The sequence below is a fragment of the Mustela erminea genome, chromosome 8 (assembly GCF_009829155.1).
Source record: "Mustela erminea isolate mMusErm1 chromosome 8, mMusErm1.Pri, whole genome shotgun sequence".
Taxonomy (NCBI): domain Eukaryota; kingdom Metazoa; phylum Chordata; class Mammalia; order Carnivora; family Mustelidae; genus Mustela; species Mustela erminea.
The window spans coordinates 32,856,971-32,878,280 of record NC_045621.1 but is presented as its reverse complement, the minus strand read 5'-3'; the positions used below and the strand labels follow the sequence as shown (position 1 = coordinate 32,878,280).

The 21,310-nt window shown below is 44.1% G+C and overlaps 1 protein-coding gene across 2 annotated transcripts in view; it reads left to right on the top strand.

The window, feature by feature from the left end:
- The window catches only part of WDFY1 (WD repeat and FYVE domain containing 1), a 42,622-nt gene extending 25,195 nt beyond the window's left edge, over positions 1–17,427 (top strand). For both annotated transcript variants that reach the window (XM_032354973.1, XM_032354974.1), the window contains 8 exons: positions 516–666; positions 2,299–2,411; positions 4,189–4,315; positions 5,653–5,758; positions 11,348–11,449; positions 12,996–13,126; positions 13,971–14,079; positions 14,815–17,427. In XM_032354973.1, the coding sequence (XP_032210864.1) occupies positions 516–666; positions 2,299–2,411; positions 4,189–4,315; positions 5,653–5,758; positions 11,348–11,449; positions 12,996–13,126; positions 13,971–14,079; positions 14,815–14,874 (899 nt within the window). In that variant the 3' untranslated portion in view covers positions 14,875–17,427. The remainder of the gene's footprint in view (positions 1–515; positions 667–2,298; positions 2,412–4,188; positions 4,316–5,652; positions 5,759–11,347; positions 11,450–12,995; positions 13,127–13,970; positions 14,080–14,814) is intronic.
- Positions 17,428–21,310: the final 3,883 nt, after the last annotated feature.

Sequence of the window (21,310 nt, the reverse complement as noted above, 5' to 3'; positions counted from 1 at the left end):
GAGATCACGACCTGAGCCAAGACCAAGAGTCAGTCGCTTAACCAACTGAGCCACCCAGGCATCCTTACAATGCCAGTGTTTTCTAAAAGGTCAAAGTACTGAAGTGATAGGCTATAGAAACACATTGCTCCTTTAAGAAAATACTACCTCCTTCCATATGGACCTTATTGATAGTACTAGCAAAGTAAAAATGTTCTTGAGTACAGAAAAAGGGGAATAAAGGTCTGCTCTTTGATGCGTTATTGGAATCCCCCTTGAGCATCAGTCTTTAGTAACCTGCAGCTCACGATTGTCCATCAGGTGGGGAGACAGGGTGGCTGGGCCGTGGAAAGCCTGTTGGTGAGGTGGGGTAGGGCAGTTAGCTGAACGCTGCTCTCAGCGCACAGGTGTTTCCCTGGTACCCCTGTTCAGACTGAATCTCCCGGCTGAACAGCTGGAGAAGGTGGGGCTCGGTTCTGATCCAGAAGTTCCTGTTCCTTCACGAAAGGTGCCGACTTCCCTTTCTGTCCCCGCAGCTCATCAGAACCGGGTGTCTGCGATCATCTTCAGCCTGGCCGCCGAGTGGGTCATCAGCACCGGCCACGACAAGTGTGTCAGCTGGATGTGCACCCGCAGTGGCAACATGCTGGGGAGGCATTTCTTCACCTCCTGGGCTTCGTGCTTACAGTATCCTTCCAAGGGCTGGACCTCCTCCTGCCCAGCACCTCCTCGGCTCAGTAGTTGGCTTTGAGTATGCTCATAACCTGTCCATTGAGATTCAAAGACCGAGTGACTCCTGTGTATTTCACTTGAAATGCAAGACTTCCCGTATCCGCTTTGCTTTGGTATAAAATTGGTGTATTAAAAATAACAATTAGGTGAATTACTGTTCTTATTGGGAGGTACTATCCATTCTTAATACAAAAATCTTGGAAACCTAAATCTCATTAATGCAAACCCCCACCCCCTTATTCCTTTGCATTTCAAGGTAAAAGAAAAGACTTTTTTGTTGAATAAAGATAGAAAGGAACCGATCTTTTATTTGCTTATTGGCAGGTCCTGAAAGAGAATATAGTAAGGATTTGTGACCCTAGAGTTCATAAACGGGCTTATAGGACATAGTTTGTGTGAATGTGTGGAAAGGGTTCATAATCCTTTCCATATTCTCAGAAGTGCCTCAGGATCCCCCAGAATGTTAATAAATTGCTGCTTTCACAGTTTTCTACCACTGTATGGAATTTGTTTCATGTAGAATTTGCCCTTGCTAGGGACTTCTTATGGTAGCTATGTATCTTAGTGACAGCAAGATCAAGGCTGTCAACAGGCAGATGCCCCACATTAGTTTCTTTTAGAGTTGGATGTCTGGCATAGTAAATTCTTTTTTTTTTTTCCATTGAAAACCTCTATAAAAAAATGTTTGCTACAAATCAATGCACAGCATGAGATATTTAAAGTAAGCATTAAAGCAGAATCAAATAAGGGAAATCAGAATCAGAATCAAATAAGGGAAAAATACTCAGATATTTAATTTGCTAATTAAGTGTTTCTGTTATGTGCTGGGCTTTTCATATGGACTGATAGAAAATGGCACAGAATCACAGAGTCATGGCCCAGCCTGTGTTGCTCCTTTTGACCTGTGTCTTGGAATCAAAGCAGTGGTTATCCTGATGTGTTTACACTGCCACTGGCCATAAAGGTCTATCTATGCCCATTAAGTGACTTAGAAAGTAATGAGTTGTTATCAATAGTTAGTATATTTTTCAAATTTAAATTTACCACTGCCCCAAATAGCTGTCTTTTGGATGATTAAACTCTCCACAGCAATTTAAAATAAACCATGCTTTTCATTTAAAGCTGCATCATCTAGGCCAAAGAAAGATGGGTGCGCATGTCATATTTGCTATCAGTTTTATATTATCTCCAGAGATCGTTCACAAAAAGCAATTTTGTTCCAATTCTTTTTTGCTGTTTTCGCTGTTATCCTACTTTTTTAAACTCTGTTATAATTCGGTTATAATTACTTGTTTTCATGTCTCACTTCTCTGTCACTCCTTAACCTTTTTTACTCCTAATTCCTAGGGCATTGATTACAGTAGTTGTAGGTACTCCATGAATTCTTGTTAAATGAACGAATGTTAATTTTCCCAAGAAAATTTACCAGCTTGAAAACTTGTTTTCTTAAATATGTACATAATGCCTGAATTTCGGTTGGGTACTTCCTGTCTCATAGTTTTATGCTTAGGTCTTTAAAATGCACGTTTTTCTGTTTTATGACTTCTAGATGGATTATGTTGCATATCCTTGACTGCTTCTCTACAGATATGATTTTGATACTCAGTATGCTTTTGTTGGTGATTATTCCGGACAGATCACACTTCTGAAGCTGGAACAGAGCTCCTGTTCAGTCATTACGACCCTCAAAGGTCATGAAGGTAGGCTTTGTGATCACCCACAGGTTTTTCTCCTAATTTGGGCATCCAGACTCAGTTCTCAGCCCTGCAGCTTGGTGAATGATCCACTCTTCTGACCTGTCAGTTTCAGTTTGATTGGCCAGATGTGGGATTGGATCTGAAAGACTGAAAGCGAAGTGAAGATAGGGTGTTGAGCTGGGTTTCATGTCATCAAAATCCTTTCCAGATTGCTCACGGGGGTAATACTTTCTTTTTGTTTGCCTTTTTAAGTTATTTTCAGAAGGTCTTTGAAAATTTCTTGTAAGTGGTGAGAACTTTAGAAGAATTTTTTGAGGTGGGGTTCGGTTTCTGGGATACCGAACAAGACCTGATAGAGCAATACAGTTAGGAGAAATGTCTGGGCTGGTTCTGCCTCTGCTCAGTTAGGGACTGAGGGGAAAGAATGGGTGGAATTTACTCTTTTTCCAGCGCAGTTGGCCAGGTTCTGTGGAAGGGTTTTAAAACTCATTTGGCTGTATTGGGTAACAAATTAGAAGTTTTGCCACTGTTTGGTTTAGATCGAAGAATTGGGGATTTGTTCAAAAAGTTAATGATGAACTTGTTTTTGAAAACAGTGTTTTTAGTATAACAAGTTGAATGTACCCTCTGCTTCCTAGCTGATCTGTTTGGGTGAAATCGAGTGTGTCAGATCAGGGACCTTTTTGAGCAAAGGGGAGAGAGGAGAACAGCACGTTAGAATGTATTTGGGCAGGAAAGCACAGCCCCTGAGGAAACCACTTGTGTTCATGACTAATGGTCTCATGATCCCCAGGCTCACAAGTATTCTCTGTGTTGCTAAGGACAGACCGGGTTCTGGTAACTGCTTCATGGTGTTTATAGCAAAGCCCCATGTTTATCTGCTGTAAGGCCTCTCGCTGAAGTGTATGAGCACAGGCTTAAATTTATGCATAATTGTTCCCTGAAGGCAGTTTTGCAGAACACTTTTCTTTTCACGTACGTTAAGTTTCTGTGAGAAACTAGTTACTGTTTGCTTTTGAATATGATTTCATCAGTTTTCTCTATAACCACCAAAAATATTATTAACTTGTGTGATGGGTTCTGTTTTATTAAGTTTATTAATAATTTTTCAAGACAGGCAGTAATCAGTAGAATAATGAAGAGAGAAATCTGTTGAGAGAGAAATAGATTAGAGAGCTGTAGAAAGAAAGATTTACCAAGGATATTGAATCTGATAAGTTCGCCCAACAGAGAATGTAAATTGTGAAGTTTGGACTTTTTTACGTAAATTCTTTGGCATAATTGTGTGGTATACCTACAGACTATTTTTTTTCTGAGACCCTCAATTTAATTTTCTTAAACATGCATCGTAAGGTAAAACATCTGCAAGGTTGGAGACCTGGAATAATCTAGGTTTTTAGATTACCCAGGTTGACCACAATAATCTTCACCGTCTTTTCTCATTAAATAGCGTTAGGTTTTTATATATATATACATACATATGTGTGTGTGTGTGTGTATATATGTATATGGCTATTGTATAATTTTTTTTGATACAGAATGAAAAATATTTCTTTGAACATCTTTGTGTCCAAAGTAGTTTGATGTCCAACCAAAGATCATTATCTTACAAGTCTGGGGGATGGATGTGCTCTGTCTTCTCAGCGACTTATGATCAAGTATTGAATGACCTTTCACACAGCAAAGAGACGTTTTGACTTCGGGGCTCAGCTGGTCCTTGTTCTGTCCAGCTGTGCAGCTGGAAGGCTGTACCTAACCTCGCCCTCTCTCTGCCCTGTAGGAAGCATCGCCTGCCTCTGGTGGGACCCTATTCAGCGGTTACTCTTCTCAGGAGCCTCTGACAACAGCATCATCATGTGGGACATCGGGGGACGGAAAGGCCGCACGCTCTTGCTGCAAGGCCATCAGTGCGTGACTGTTTGTGGGGGTGGGGACAGAATCAGAGTCTGCGGGGGCGGGAGGGCAGCATTCGTAGTCTGCTCCTGCTTTCTCAAACCCCATCTGTTAAGACAGCCATTTACTGGGGCTCACTCAGTCCCTTTTAACTGCTCTTCTGTGAGTCCTGACTGACTGATGTTGTAGAACAAAAATAGAGCCCAGGGTCGTCTTCCTTCTTAGTCCAAAAAGCACTTGCCACCTGCCTCTCCCGAGGAGTCACCCTGTTGAACTACCTGCTGGGGGGCTGTTGAGGAGGTTCCGGTGAGACTTTGACCGTGGAAGATGGCGTGGAATGCCGTGCTGAGCCTGTCTTGAACTGGAGGCCCTATTTGTTCTTTTATTCTGAAATGTCACATGTGGGTGTGGTTTGACACAGTCAGCTGAGCTAGGACAGTGTAATACCCAGGCTCTTGCCTTCTGGTTTTGAGAGGGAAGGGGCACTGGCCTTTCCTCCCCATTGGTTAGCCTGTTGCTGCTTACCATAAGCAGAATCCCATTGAAAATTAGCCAAGGAAAGATTCTTTTTTTTTTTTTTTTTTTTAGATTTTCTTTATTTATTAGACAGAGAGAGATTGAGAGAGTGTGCAGAAGCAGGAGGAGAGGCAGAGGCGGGGAGAGAGAGAGGCAGATTGCCTGCTGAGCAGGGAGCCTGATGCGAGGCTTGATCCCAGGACCCTGGGATCATGACCTGAGCCGAAGGCAGAGTCTTAACTGACCAAGCCCCTCAGATGCCTCAGGAAAGATGCTTCACACAAGTCTGCAGGGCAGGAGATTCCTTTGTAGGGGATCCAGAAAGGAGTCTGACAAGCACATGGGAAGGAGGCAGATTTCGTTCCATCATTGTGTGTGCACATGTGTGTGCATATGTGTGCACGAGTGAGCGCACGGGCAAGTGTGTGTGTCAGTTGTCTCTGGCGTCTCATCACCTATTCTTATGGGTTGTGTCCCAGTAAGGGAGTCACCCCTCCTTTGTTCTTTGTTATGAGCAGGTAGGTGAGTCTCGTATACCTGAAAAGGCATGGACTACAGCGACTGGTCCTGAAAACAGAGCCATCGTCCTATCTGTGGCCTGCAGTTCTGAGAGACTGACTTGAAAGTAGTTTTTATTTCATAGAAGCGACTATGCTGTGTAATAAGTTACAGAACGCTGATCCAAGTTTAGACTAGAAGCTAGGAAATTATACCAAATTGTCAATGATAAAATGCCAGTGGCTGGTTCCAGCCAGGGGAGAGATTGGTGCCTAAGTGAAGACAGTATCTATGTTTCTCCACATTAAGACAAGTGACCGATGTGTGTTGTTTACAGTGACAGAGTGCAGTCGCTGTGTTACCTTCAGCTCACAAGGCAGCTGGTCTCCTGTTCCTCGGATGGTGGGATTGCAGTGTGGAACATGGACGTTAGCAGAGAGGAGGTAAGGGAAGGAGCAGGGCGAGGCTGATGTGGAGAGGTCCCCGAGGACCTGGCTTCTTGGCTTCCCACCCTGCGGGCTCTCGATGCTGACCAGGTCACAGACAGCCCCAGCCCCTCTCCCTTGTACTTACTGATTATTATCTGACAAGGTCCTGCCTGTCAGTTTGTCCCTTGTCCTCTCCCCACGTGAGAGTTTCCGCAGTGACAGGCCTTGCCCACAGATTGAGGATGTGGGCTGTTTTCACTCTGCAGACGTGCACTGAGAACACGCCGGAGACCGTTCCCTGTGTCGCCTGGGGTGCACGGTGTGCAGCCCCAGGAAGCACTGTGGCGGCCCCACGGCATCCCTGTTCCCCGATGCTCTGGGATGCCTGCTGTGACTAGTGCCTGGGACCTTGCCAGGAGCCTCATGTTTTCCTGGGAAAGAATATCTCTGTCCTCTGCTTTATTTTCCAGTGAACACATGTTGACATATTGTTCTTTTTAGGAGACCTGTGTTCTAATTTGCTGGGGCCACTAACTAGTTGTGAGACCTCGTTCAGAGGAGTGTCATTGTCTCTCTGAGTGTCAGTTCCACCCTCCTTCAAGGAGGATCGTTCAATGACACAATTTCCAAAACCTCTTCTAGTTCTTGAGGCAGATTCACTGATTGTCTAAACAACCTCGCCATCTTCTTTTAAATTGAGAAATAATTGACATATATCTTTATGTGAACTTCAGGTATGAAAATAGCAATTCGGCATTCTTAGGTATTGGACCGTGATCCCACAGTGAGCCCGGTTAGCATCCAGCACCACCCCTCATTTCAAAACTTTAATTTCTTGTATTGAAGAACGTGTACTCTATAACCGTGTAATCTTGACGGCGGGAATCTTGCTTTTAGTTTGCAACCTTTTTTTTTTTTTCTAAAAGAATTTATCAAGGGTAAGAGTAGTGGATTGAAATCCAAGTGGGTAGGCCCTTTGACCCCCAGATTCTTGGGTCACCTTTTGACCCCTGCACTCCTTTCCCCCACCTCCATACTTCTCCTCTAGCAGCCACCAGTCTGTTCTCTTATCCATGGGCAACTTGGTCGTTTTTTCTCTTTTACATAATGCTGCAGTGAACATTCTTGACCTCGTCATTGTGTGATTGTTCATTTATTTCAGACAGATTTCTGAAAATAGACCTCTGGGACAAGGAGATGTCTTAAGGCTTTTTATAGATGGTGTCAGCTGACTTCCAGGCAGGATTTCCATTGTCATGTCTGCCAGCATGGTTATTATCTGTCTTTTCCAACCTGGGATGTAAATAGCAGAAGAGTTGCCTCTTTGTGGACTCAGAAGAGATTTTAGAGTGTGAGGAATGAGGGCTTACAGTTGAACTTCAGACATCTTCTGAGCCCCTACAGGGTGGCTCACAGGTCTGGAGGCAGGTGCATCTGCCTCATAGAGGATTGTGGCACTGCATGGCACTACACACGGGCTGTGTGACGTCACCGGGGTCCTGCAGAGGCCCCGTGTGCCCCTCGAAGCAGACTCTGGGCATGGGTGCACTGTTTCCACCCCACTCTGCACCCGTCTGCTTTGTGGGGCCTCCTGATTACTTGGGAGTCTCGTTTTCACCAAATAAACCTGCATCTTAGGCATACCAGAGAAATAGTAATCAAGGCGACATTACTCATTTTCAGGTTTTATGGCTACCATGCTCATTACGCAGATTCTTGCCTGCTTTTTGTAGGCTGGTAATCTCATGAAGGAAATATACTAACCTATACATAAATAATAAAATGAAGTCCATATGTGGAGAAGTAATGATCGCTAGCTTTTCTAGTTACCTTGTGAGATGACTTAAGTGTAGGAAATCTGGATTACCTGTGTGCAGCAAGATACTTTGGTAATTCTTAAGGTAATTCATTAAATCATATAACATTGGCTTAATATTAATTATGGACACTTCGCTTACAAAGATTTACTGTAGCTGTGTTTTACAGTAGCTGCTAGATTCAGGTGTGAAGAACAACTAGTACACTGTTCGGTTTCCTAAGCTTTTGGTCTCTTTGTTTTGATTTTGTTGAGAACACAGCTAACTCAGAAGCTGTGTTCCTGGTTCACGTGGGAAGGTACCCCCTGGGGCCAGTGTGGCTGGTGGTTCCCCTAAGGGCTTACCCACTTGGATTTCAATCCACTGTTCTTATCCTTAGTAAATTCTTTTAGGAAAGAATGACAAAATAAAGCACAATTCCATCTCCCCTTCAAGATTACACAATTATGGAGTTTATCTGTATGTCTAGGGAAAGAAAATACAGTGCCATCACTCAGGCCACTTCCTGTGTAGGTGGTTCTCTCTTTAATTGTTTATGAAAGATTACCCAGGATCACTTGCATGCTGGCTGGTAGCACATTGCGCTCGACTAGCTTCTCTCCCAGTAGTTGACAATGTTGGTGGGGAACCAAATTATGTCAAAAAGATGCATTATTCGGGCACCTGGGTTTCAGCTCAGGTCATGATGTGAGCGTTCCGAGATCAAGCCCCACATTAGGGTCCATACTTAGTATGGAATCTGCTTGAGATTTTCTCTCCCTCTCCCTCTGCCCCTCCCCCATGCACTATATCTGTCTTTCTCTAAAGTAAATCAATAAATCTTTTAAAAAATGCATTATTTTTAGTATTTTTTTTTTAAAGCAGCTTAGTATGGCACAAAGGGAAATAGCCTGTGATCTATAAGGTTCTGGCCCTGAGTTAGGGTTTGTACAATTTGTAGGACTTCCTTAGGCAAAGGCATAGAGAATTAGTCCCAGATTCTCTAGGCCCACACTGCTTGCTTGGAATTTCTTTCTGAGTCACCTGGAGATGCTGATTGGGGCAGTTGTTTCCCTGCCAGATCATAATTAGAAGGGCTCCTTTTTGGAGATAGGCATGAAATATAAATGAGCAAGTAATCATTAGAATGGATCCTCTTTAAAAGAGAACTTTTAAACTAGTAGATCCCAGGGTGTGTGATGGCACGCATTAGTGTGTGTGGTATACGTTAGTACAGTGTGCATTCTTGCCCAGCCGGTGATGGTGGTGCAAGGGACTATTCTTGCTGCGTCATCTTTGAGCAGAATTCCTGATTAATATTCCCTTTTGCTCTTCTTAGGAAAAGAGTTTTTCCTCTGCAGGGAGTAAGCACATAATCAACTGCTTCCTGACAGCCTAGAGTATAGCAGTGACAGGTATTTCTTGCAGTAAACTGTTCCAGAAAGCCTGTTTCTTTCTGATGTTTTTGGTTTGTTACCTCAGATTACTTCAAGCTTCCCCTTCTTCCTTCGAGCCGCTCTCTCCTGCAGCTCAGCAAAGTAATATTCTTTCCAAAACCCCTAGACAGAGCGACGCTCCTGAGGGCAGGGACCCGGTTCCGTTGGCGGTGCCACCCCAGAGCCGCGGGTGGAGACCTCACAGGTCCCCCCCGCAGAGGCCCACGTGCGGCAGCTGTGTGGAGTGTGGCTGACAGGCACCGGGGCTCAGGCTGCGGCCACTGCGTCTCCCGGGGTCAGAGCCCCGGTTCGTCTGCGGCACAGTGAGGACGGTGGTGCCTGTGTGCCCTGCGGTTGTGTGGAGAATTGGGTGAAATAAGGCACAGCCGATCTCAGCACCCGGCTGGCACGTGCCTGACGCTTCGCATATCGGGCACCGTGCGAGCACTTCACCAGGGTTCACTCACACCTTCCTCACGCCCTCACCCGGGGCTCCTCCTGCTTGGATCCCGCCGCCCTGAACACGTCTCGTGCTCTGTTGCACGCGCGTGTGCTGCTGTGGGCGTCCGGCCGGCGGGGGTCCCAGCCATGAGACCAGGCCATGGCTCCTGCGTGCCCTCCCCTGTGCCGCTGACGGCAGGGCCCTCCGTGGGGGCTGGGGTGCTCAAGCACTCTTCCCAGACCTCCTTCCGCCTTCCACGGACCACAGAAGCAGAGGTGGTTCTGCAGCCGGACGGTGCTCTTCCTCGCCGAGGTGCCCGTCCCTGCCAGCACGCCTCCGTTGTTGAAAGGGACCTCTCTTCTGTCTCAGCACATTTCCTGCGATTTGTGAGTGCCCCCGCCGCCCCCCACCAAGAAACCCCTTTGTCATGGCTGTCATGTGTAGAAATATTTCTGGTGACATGGCTAAAATAAGAAGTAGGAAAGCCAAAAGTTCTGATGCAATAGGAAGCAAAATAAGGAAGTAAGGGCACCGGTCCTTGAAGCCCCCAGAAGTCCGGGTTTGAGTGTTGAAAGCCCTCTGTCTCTCCTGCCTGTGTTAGAAGGGTTGGTGTGATGCGGTGTGTGTGCTCTCCCAGCATTGTCTCCCCTTACCGCGGATATTTTTCTTTTGTGTCCCGATTTCAAGATCAAAAAAGGATTATTTTGTCATAGTCTTTGGTTTAATTGATAGAAATGCTTGTTTTTCTGTTTGTGCACCTATAGAATGATAAGTGATTGAGGCTGAATCGTAACTTTGAATGGTTTCATCTTGTAATAGGGTACAATTTGGTTTTTGGGTTTGTTTTTTTTTTTAAAGATTTTATTTATTTGAGGGAGAGAGAGAAAGCAGGAGTGGGGGAGGGGTAGAAGCAGACTCCCCATTGAATGACGTGGGGCTGGATCCCAGGACCCTGAGATCATGACCTGAGCCCAAGGCAGATGCTTAACTAACTGAGCCACCCAGGTGCCCCTAATCGGGTACAATTTGTAATGGTTTGTTTAGAGAAATATTTTCTCAGCTCTTTTTAAAGTAATGCTGAGACTTTAGTCATCCTCTTTTAATAAAAATTCATCAGGAACCTAGTCTGTGACAGGCTGTCCCTACACAAAGATGGGTGAGCCCGGTGAATAACAGGTTAGTGGCAGAAAGGAAATGGGCAGAAAGGATGACAGCACAGAGAGGCCAGTGCTGGAGCAGAGGTCTGAGGGTGGTGTGAGACACAGGAGCTCCCAGGAGCTGGGGGCAGGCGGTGGGTGGCAAATCTGTCTGACACAAGATATACCCGGAAGAACGCTCCTGTTGGCCACCCTGTGACCTCGCAAGACTTCCCAAGTGGTAGTTCACTAGATTCTGTAAGAAATGGGCTTTCACTCAACTGGATATAGATATTAAACAATATCTGTCACAGAAAAGAAATACATGAAGACAACCCTTAGGAGTTCACAGTGAAAACTGAATTACTCCTTCCTGTGTATATACATTAAAAATGGAACAATCTTTTTTTTTTTTTTAATTTATTCGACAGACAGAGATCACAAGTAGGCAGAGAGGCAGGCAGAGAGAGAGGGGGAAGCAGGCTCCCCGCTGAGCAGAGAGCCTGATGCGGGGCTCAATCCCACAACTCTGGGATCATGACTGAGCCAAAGGCAGAGGCCTTAACCCACTGAACCACCCAGATGCCCCAAAAATGGAACAATCTTGTCAACATTGCTAAAATGATAGAGATTATGGAAAATACATAATATTGAATATGGCAAAAGCTAAAATGAGGAAGTTTTTAAAAAAATGCTAACAACCCAGCAAGGTCTGAAACTGTGGTATTAACCCTGAGAAATCCTAATAAACAAGGAGATGTTCCAATGATGGCTTTGACTTTCTTCTCCCCCAGGCTCCTCAGTGGTTAGAGAGTGATTCTTGCCAGAAATGCGAGCAGCCCTTTTTCTGGAATATAAAGCAGATGTGGGACACAAAGACACTGGGGTTGAGACAGGTGAGTAGCCAGTGTTGAACTCTTACTGGATTAATCATGTATCTTGTTCTTTGTGGTACTAATTTGTCATTTTGTTTGCAATCATACTTTATTCTGTAAGTGCTGTGAACTCCTGCATTTCTGAGATCATGATCTCTGTGTAACAGACCATGAGTGGGGCTCTCCTGGTGCAGCAAGATTATTACCCAAGTGTTCCGTCACTTGTCCAGTGTTGGAAAAGCATGGATGCACGGAAAACACTGAGAGCCTATTTGCAAATACATGAAAGATCCTTCAGGAGTGTGACTTATTCAAGTCAGTGTTCCGTGCTAACCACGCTCAGAATGAGAATGAAGCAGGTCATGTGGTTGTAAACCTTACGCTTTCACTGTTTGTTAAAAATGTAACAATTTGGCCCTCACTGGAGTACTGTGACACTTAAGAATTTTAAATTATTCACAGATTGTTCCATATAAGGGTGCCTGGTGTACCCGGAACATTTTTATTAAGCATGTTTCTGGTACACTCTCTCTCTCTCCTTTTTTTTTTTTTTTTTTTTGGATAAGAGAAACATGTCCCAAATAGCCTATAGATTTCAAAGACTCCCTTATCACTAGGTATTCTTGTAATTCTAAAGTTCTACAAAAAACATATTTCTACAGCAACCTTGAAGGTAGTCCACTCAGATTGAATATGAATTCATTATGAATTGATGCAGGTAAGTAATGAAGAATGCTGATTTTATTTCTTTGCGCCTCTGTGAGGGATTGGCCTAAAGTTTGTGTGTGTTAATAAACTTTCTTTAGTGTCACTTACAAAGCTACTCCCCACAAGGTCTGCTATGAGACTGGCAGGCAGTGCAGGGGTGATCTTAGCATTCCTATAACATTCTGGCTCAGAAATGGAACTCGAGTTCTGAGTTCCATGGTTAGACTGCTTCCTGCAATGCATGTCTGCTGGTAACTAGTGCATTGTAATTGGTGGGCGAGATAATCCCTACCTCTAAACGTGAAGACATTAATTTCCATCTTACGAATTAACTACTAGAAGAGAGAGGAAAGGTATGGGTTACTAAACTTTTAGTGGTAAAAAAATACGACACAATTAATAACCGGACTGTTTTGAATGTTCGTAAAGCTTATTTCCAGAATCACAGTTTGAAGGATTAAAAGAGATGGTAAAACATATGATTATGAATATTTATTTCTTAATGAGGTCATATTACTTTATTTGAAACCTTTTCTCTGACATAGGAATAGATTTTTTTTTTTCTGAAACCTCTAGTCATTTAAGCTCCTAAATGAACTTGAAGTTGGTTTTAATAGTGTTGTTTGTGGACCTCTAGACAGATAATATGAATGAATAAAAAGCAGTATTTGACCAATAAAACAAGGATCTTTGGAAATCCTTGACAAATGTTGACACTGTCTGCCCATTGTGTTAATGGTACGTTGAATAGGGTAATTATAATTCAGGGCGAATCTTCCCCACTCCCACCCTCCTGCCCTGAAGCGGAACAGGAGCGAAAGTTAAATTCCTCCTTTTCCTCCCTCCGGTGGTCCTGAAGCATCACTGCCGGAAATGTGGGCAGGCGGTGTGTGGGAAGTGCAGCAGCAAGCGCTCCAGCTACCCTGTCATGGGCTTCGAGTTCCAGGTCCGGGTGTGCGACTCCTGCTACGACTCCATCAAGGACGAGGAGTGAGTGTTTGTGGGTCTCCGTCTTACTAGGCACCTGCAGGGGGAGGACTGAGAAGTGATGCCCTCCGTTCGTCTCTTCCCAGCTCCCTAAACGTTCCTGGGGAGGGCGTTGTGTCCTCGCTGTATGACCTTAGACAAGTTTCTCCCCAGCACTCTGAGGCATGGTGTTGCTCAGACGAGTGGGGCTGCTGAGCAGCGGGACATCCCTGAGCCCCCTCCGGGTCAAGGCCAGCACACACCAGTGTGGTGGCAGAGGTTGCTGTCCCTCCAGTGTCCCAACCCTGGCTTGCATGGGTCTGCGAATTTCGTTTCCTTTGCCTTCTCTTTGAATCATCTTAGAAAGTGCTACATTGGCAGACCTTGGCCGAGGCCCAAGTGGAAAGGCTAGTCAGCATCACTGGGGTCAGTCCATGCGTGCTCGTGGCGAGGCCGGGGTTTGGGTGCAGGAGCAGAGGGAGAGCCGGTGCCCCGAGCTGCTCCTGGAGGACCCAGAATCTTCAGGGGCCTGCCGCCTCCCTATGACGGTCTTGTCCACGGGGTAGGATCTCCTGTCGTGCAGTTCCTCTGCACAGTTAAGGCCCTTGTTCTATGTCTAGGAGTATACTAGCCTTTCTGCTAAAAAATAAAATCAGTTATCTGGAGAGTTTTGTCAGACCTTATGTAAAATAATCGTCAGCCTATCCTGCCTTTTGTCCTCTAATTATAAACAGTTTTCCGAACTGTAGCCACATTTTTAGGAATAAATTTTAACACTATCATTGTTACGTTGCAACAAAAACCTCTTCCCTTAGCTCTGGAAACAGGTGAGCTTTCAGTGGTCTCTTTTCTCTCTTCTCTTTGTTAGTCGGACTTCTCTAGCAACCTTTCATGAAGGAAAACATAACATTTCCCACATGTCCATGGACATTGCTCGGGGACTGATGGTGACCTGTGGGACCGACCGCGTCGTAAAGGTAGCCTGCTCAAGTGTCCCAAGGAGCGTCTGTGTGTGGAGTGCTCGGTGGCTGTGCTGTGGACAGATAGCTGCTGGGCTGGTTTCACTCTCTCGTCAGTGGGCTTGCCTTCCCTTTTCATGAGCAGCCGTGCAGCCTGTAGCAGGATGGAAACCCTGAGGAAAAAACTGCATGTTTGCGAGTGTCCCGCATGCAGTGGCCCCTCCTTCCGGGGGGGGTTTCTGGCCTCCCCAGTCGGTCAGGGCTTAGCCAGCCCCTCTGCCTGGTCATCCTTCCCCAGCTGGTGTTCCCCTTGGCCCAGACAGGTTTCCTAGTTGTAGGAAATAACCAGATGTTCTTTCACTAGATCCCTCAGGTCACTAACACAGAAACTAAAAGCAAGTGTTTCATACTGATTACCACTCCAGAGCTGTGAAAGCATGACACACTTTATTTCATAATCTTTTTTTTTTTTTTTAAATAGGGAATTTTCCCAGTGGGCTTTTTATTAAAAAATGAAATTAGATTTATAATAAAACATCATTATTATGTCATTTTTGGATCTCAAGATAACACAAGCTTTTTTCAAATTTTAGTGCACTGAGGGGTTTCGTCTATAGATCTTGAGAAGGTTTTGTAGTGATAGAATGACAGATTGAGTTTCCCCTTTTCCAGGTTAATAACTGTTTGGTGTGAGCTCTGCTTCTGGGCCCTGTGATGAGCGCAGCCTTCTCTAGCATGTTCTTTCTCTTGCAGATATGGGACATGACGCCTGTGGTGGGCTGCAGTCTGGCAACTGGCTTTGCTCCACGTTGATCCAGGAGCTGGTCAAGGTCTGCACCTTCCCCGCGGCACCCTTCACCAACACAGCCCTTCCCCGTGGCTCCGTGGTCACAGTCACGTGAATGGATAGTAGCCACTAAAAAACAAAGCAACATTTTTAAAGAGAAAAAAATGTAAGGTGTGTTTGGGGGCCTTTGCGGAACTACCTGTAGGGACAAATATGGAAAAAAAGTTCATCTGTTGTGGTTCCCTGAGGAAAGGAATGACTTCAGTGAGACTTCCTCATGAGCCGTGAGCTCACGTGTGCTGAAGGAGTCATTCGGCAAATGAGAGTTTTAGAGGAAAAACCATTGAACAAAAGCGTTTAAGCAGTTCCAAGTGCAAACACCCTTCCCCTAAGACTTGCCGGCCCTCCACGGGCTCCTGTGGCTCTGTTGTTAGAGCAGGGATTAGGAGAGGAGGACTTGCTGTCTCCCTCTTGAGGGGTGCAGGAGGACCCCAAGAACCCAGAGATCTCTCCTTCCTCACTGGCAGTATGTGAATATTCTCTGCACGTAGTGATTCTTCTTAAAGATCTCTGTTCTCGCCGGGTAGCACCCTTACCTGCGCTCGGTGTCAGGAGCGCTCAGTTTCCTCTTCCCAGCCAGCCGGTGTGCCAACCTTCCCCGTTGTTACCAAGTGAGCTGTGCAATTTCTCTATTAACCTAGGCAGCCCACATCCTTCCCTTTCCCCCAAGTGTGCCCTGAAGACAAAACGTTTTTAATGGTGCTGTTAATGTGGGAGTCACACAAGCCGCCTGATACTGCTGTCAGTAACGACTCTCGGAAAATGGAAAAACAGCCCTGCCGGCAGCATGACGATGAAGGGAGATGATCATCTGCTCCATGGAACAGCCCAGTCCTCCTAAAAAGACACCTTCTATTTGTAGTCCCAAGATGGGCCCCTGCGATACTGTGGCAGTTTAATAATAATACACCTCAGAAAAGAACTCCAAAGCTTTTTAAACTATGTTGACTTTTTGTTGTAAGGAATATTATCAGCATCTCATAGAAGGAAATTAGTAACCCAGAGCAGGAATTGTTAACCAGGTCCTGCACAGTAATTCCTAACTTGTAAATTGCTTTCATAGCAACTAGTGAATTCTGTCGTATCAAATGGCATTTTAAAAGTTTTTGGCCACTTAGTATCAGGATGGGGAAGAGAGAGGGAAAGGGAAAGCCTGTCTTTTAATATTCCAATATTTATTTCTTTGATTATTTTTAACAGTAGTACAGTACCTATTCCATTAGGGCTATGCAGATGAGTGGAGAGAGGCCTACTTTCCTTAAAGACAAATTTTAAGTAGACAGCAACAGTATTTTTGTTAGTCTTCTAGTGGATATTGATTAAAAACTCAATACTGCGTCACTGTGTTGGGATCATATCAAGACAGCATGGTGGTTTGCTGTGATATGAGGAAGGGATTAAATCTTTTTTTTAACAGCTGAGAGGGACTGTAATATTGGAAGACAGGTAGTTAAGATGTCTTACTGGCCAAGTGACACACATAATAGGGAAAGGAGATCAGGTACCTCATATTTAGAATAATCTGCATTAAAAATTGACTTGCTTTCACAAATAAGACTGAAGGGTTTTGTTGCTCCATATGATTTTTGTGTTCTATCACCTGAAAAGGTGTTTGCTTTTTTAAAACTTTTTGTGAGCTCTTTGCAAAATGTATGATACTAAGACAGAAGGAGACTGGAGGGATGGGCTCTTACAGGGCAGTTTTGAATGTTAGCTCTTGTTCAGTTAATGGTCCAGCTCATACAAAGGTGCTATCCTGGGGATTTCATGAAGTCCTGAAAGGAAAATAGGATATGATCTGTTTCTTGCCATTTTGACAAGTACCGAACTGTGGTTTTTGTTTGCCTTTAACTTCTGTAAAATGTGATTTTATAATGTCTGTGGTAGACTGAGCACAATATCATGCTGTAGCTTTCAACCTTCTTTTATTTTAAAAACTGAATAAAAAACACAGTGTTCTATGGAGAATATATAAGGTTGTGAGAGCACCTCCTAAGGGATTAAGCTAATGTAAATCAAAGAGGAAAGGCATTATGTAAGGGACAGTTAGAGAGGGGTATCGGCAAAAGGAAAGAACGTTTCAGTTCACTTTTCTCTCCACCAGAGCCTATTAGCACTTTTCATTTTAGGGACACACATAGCAGGCTTGTCTTGTCTCTACTGCACACTAGGGAGCAAGTGGGTAATATTTTTTATAGAGGTTAGCAAAAATTATTTTCACAGTTCTGCTGACCGGACACAGAAGGAAGATCCAACTAGGTTTCTAGTTATTGCCTTATTTTGACTGCGTTATTCTTAAACGGGTCATTTAAAATAGCTCTTCAAGTAACAGTTCATGGTTTTTCCATTCCTGAATACTCACGCTAATTCCTATAACTAGGGATTAAGAAGTACAGAATGTTAGAGAAGATCCTTATGTTTTAGATCTAGTATGTCTGTGATAAGGAAATGTCAGTTCTTCATTTGAGACGTATTCTCAAATTGCCCTCCTTTTTTTTTTTTTTTAACTGCAAATGACAGAAACACCCCCATGGCATTAGCTGGAAACAGATTATTCATTATACTGTAAATCTCTGTTTACAATGTCCTACTTTCTGTCCTGCTGCCTGGAGGATATGAACAAAAAATAGCTCTCTAGAACATGTCACTTGGTTCTCCCCTAAAGAATTCAATTTACTAGTACCTACATTTTTAAACTGTTGAAACTGGCCTAAATATGTTATAAATTCCATGGTGGCCCAGATCCAAGGAAATAACTTTCTGAATTGGGTTTCATTCAGTTACTTCCTACTTCCGTTACTGGATCTGGTATCTTCTAAAGTGTAAGGAACCAGTTAACCAGTTATTAATGATAAACCATCTGCTCATTATAAACCTGAGGTTTAACAAATAAGTAATACATGCTCTATTTATTCAAGTGTCTATTGCTTAATTGTTAATTGTGAGCAGATTATTGAATGCCTACTCTATTTTCTGCAGTTTACTATACAGTAACTCCTTGTGCAATGAGTTTATATTAGAATACAATTTAAAGTGTTTTACTCTATAGCCTTTTTGACTGGGGAAGCAGAGGGCAGTGTCAATTAGTACATTTTGTCTTGTACTAGCTGTGTTTCTATAAGATATGGTGCCCCAGTGAATCCCAGAGAGTTAGAAAACTTTGTTCTTTGCTCCTGTTTGTGGGTTCTGTTTTTGTGGGTTTTTTTTTTTTTTTTGAGAATATACATAATAAAATGTTCCTTGCTTGTTACTCTCTTGCTTAATTTAGCTTTTGTTATGTTTGATACGGACCCAGGGCAGTAATACTAGCCAACCTGTATTTAGCACAATATGTTGCTGCTCTGCCAGCATTTTGCTGTTCCATCCTGGAGACACTTCAGGGGTGTTCCTGTCCCTGTTTTACAGAGGAGAAGCTAAGAAGATCCTGTCAGTCTGACTTGAAAGGACTTGCCTTCTCCATAATACACGTGCTAGCTTGTCATGGGTGTTTCCTGTAAGGGTTCGGGGTTAGGTATTATCATCTCTCTCCAAGTTTGTGAAGGCCCAGAGTCCAATTGCCCTGGATGTCTAGGCTCCCTGAGGTGCATGGGGACACACCGGCATCCATGCCTTAGTTCTCCACATCAGCAAGCAGCTCCATCTTGTGAATAAACACGGGGTGCTTCTGACCTAGGAGAGCTGATTCCTCTGCTTCACTGATAAGAAGTTGATTTCTTAGAAACCAGCATGGCAGTTCACTGTGTGTCTTCAAAGACATATAGCTTTATTTAGTAAATAATATGTAATAAAACAATATGTAATTTAAAAAGTGAAAATAAAAAGATAATACCAAAAAGTGTTAAAAAGATGTGCTTTAAGCCCTCTGTCCGAACCCCCCAGAGAAAACACTGTTAAACCTGGGCTGTTTGTCTTTCAGTGTTTTCGTTAAATGCATGCAGGCATATGTAACAAGACCCCTCTGGATAGAGTGTTAAGGGGCCATACTTTTACCCCTGCCAAGGTACTATGGATCCTTTGCCCACATCAACAAATAGAGCTCCACAGGAGCATTCACACTTGTGGATGCGAGCGCCGTGCAGCAGGACCTATGCTGCGGGCTTTGAGGGTCAGTGAGGCCACGTGACTTGCTTTAGTCAGTGAAGTGTGGGCAGAAGCGTTTAATGGCTGGGGACAGGCTTAACCTCCACGGGTTTCCCACAGGGAACACAGAAGTGCATGTTGATAGAGAAGATCTGAAGCCTGACTGCCCTGGACCTGCAGTGGACTTTGCGTGGGAGATCAATAAATCTTTGTTGTTCTGATCCACTGAGGTTGGTGTGTGTGTGTGTGTGTGTGTGCGCGCGCGCGCGCACACTGGCATCACCTAGTCTGGACCGCGGTATCATTGTTCTATTACGTGGCTCAACTGTCAGTTATTTTACAAATAACATGTTAAAACTAGACCATATATTTTTAGAATATATGTAATTTTAATTAAAATACTTTCAGAAATGCTAAATTCAGCATGCTTGTATGTTCATCTTTGTCCACTTTTCCGATTATTTTCATAGGATAAATACTTCAGTGTGGGAATTACTAGGTCAAAGAATATGCATATTTTAAGTTTTTTATTCTTACTGCTAGAATCTTCACCCTATTGCCAACACTTGAATTTTCTTCCTTTGACTAGGGAATAAAAAGGCACCTCTTAATGTCTTAACATGTGGAATTCCAGTTTATTAATTTACCGTAAGAATTCTATCTGCCAAGCAGATCATTTTTTTTCTTTCTTTCTTTCTTTCTTTTTTTTTTTTAAGATTTTTTTAGTTCTTAGAGGGCACAAGCAAGAGGGCAGAGGGAAATAGAATATCAAGTAGGCTCTGCACTGAGGGAAGAGCCTGATGTGGGGCCCAAGCTTATGACCCAAAGGTTTCTGACCTGAGCAGAAACCAAAAGTTGGACGCTTAACCTGCTGCACCACCAGGTGCCCCCAGGCCACATACCTTTAGGACAGTCCACATAGAACCCAAATCACCATTGGAAGGTTGCTTAGCAGCCAAGATCACAGAAAGGTTGGCTGGATGACTGATGCCATCGTGACAGTCTGATGTGCTCATTGCCAAGGTTTCTGAACAGTGGAAACACATGAGCAAGTTGTTTCTGGACTTCCCTTTGTAGACTTCACCCAACTTACCACTGATTTGTAAAACACATGCTCAGATGAGCAGCTCAAGTATTAGAGTTCCAGCCTTCCTTCTCTTCACTGCTTAGTTTCCGAATCTCCTTGGCTATACGTTAGATCTCTCTCTCTGTCTTTGCACTGTACATGCAAACTATCTCTCACAAAGCCCATTACATATTGGTACATGCAATTTCTCATGAAAGCAGAGAAACACATTCTGGGTCTACCTTCAGTGCTGTCATCTGTAGTGTAGAAGCAGGGACTGAGACAACCTTGCAGGTCAAACCCACGTGGGAGACTGAAGGTTCAAGATTGTTCTTTCGGACGTCAAGGCCCATGCTCCTTTTTGTTTTACCCGATCTGACTCATTAATATTTGAAGAGTTTTAGATCCTGAGTTTTGATTTTCTGGAGAAAGCCACGGTGATAGACATTTCATTACCGCATTAGCAAGGCAGTGTGGTGTATTTTCGCACACCCAAGAGTTCCAGTAGAACTCTGACAGCCATGACATCTAATATCTTGCTGCCGGAGTCCTAGCAGCTGTTACTGTATGAAATGGATCTGAAGTTGCACATGTGTGCTGAAAACATGGGCGGGCTTGCGGATACAAACCTCGGTATGAGCCTATGGGCTCTACCTTCAAAATGTATGACAGCATGGCCCCTTTGCACCACTGAGCTGCTATTACCATGGTCCAGTACAGTGTTATCTGGATGATTCCATTAGCCTTTTTTGTTTTTAAGATTTTCCTTATTGGGGTGCCTGGGTGGCTCAGTCGTTAAGCGTCTGTCTTCAGCTCAGGTCATGATCCCAGGGATCCTGGGATCGAGCCCTGCATCGGGCTCCCTGCTCAGTGGGAAGCCTGCTTCTCCCTCTCCCACTCCCCCTGCTTGTGTTCCCTGTCTTGCTGTGTCGTTCTCTGTCAAATAAAATCTTTTTTAAAAAGGATTTTATTTGATAATATTTATTTGATAATCTTTATTTTTTTTAAGATTTATTTATTTATTTATTTGACAGAGAGAGAGAGAGATCGAGATCACAAGTAGGCAGAGAGACAGGCAGAAGGAGCGGAAGGGAAGCAGGTTCCCCGGTGAGCAGAGAGCCCGATGCGGGGCTCCATCCCAGGATCCTGGGACCACGACCTGAGCCGAAAGCAGAGGCTTTAACCCACTGAGCCACCCAGGCAGCCCAATAAATAAAATCTTAAATAAATAAATAAATAAATAAATAAAATAAATT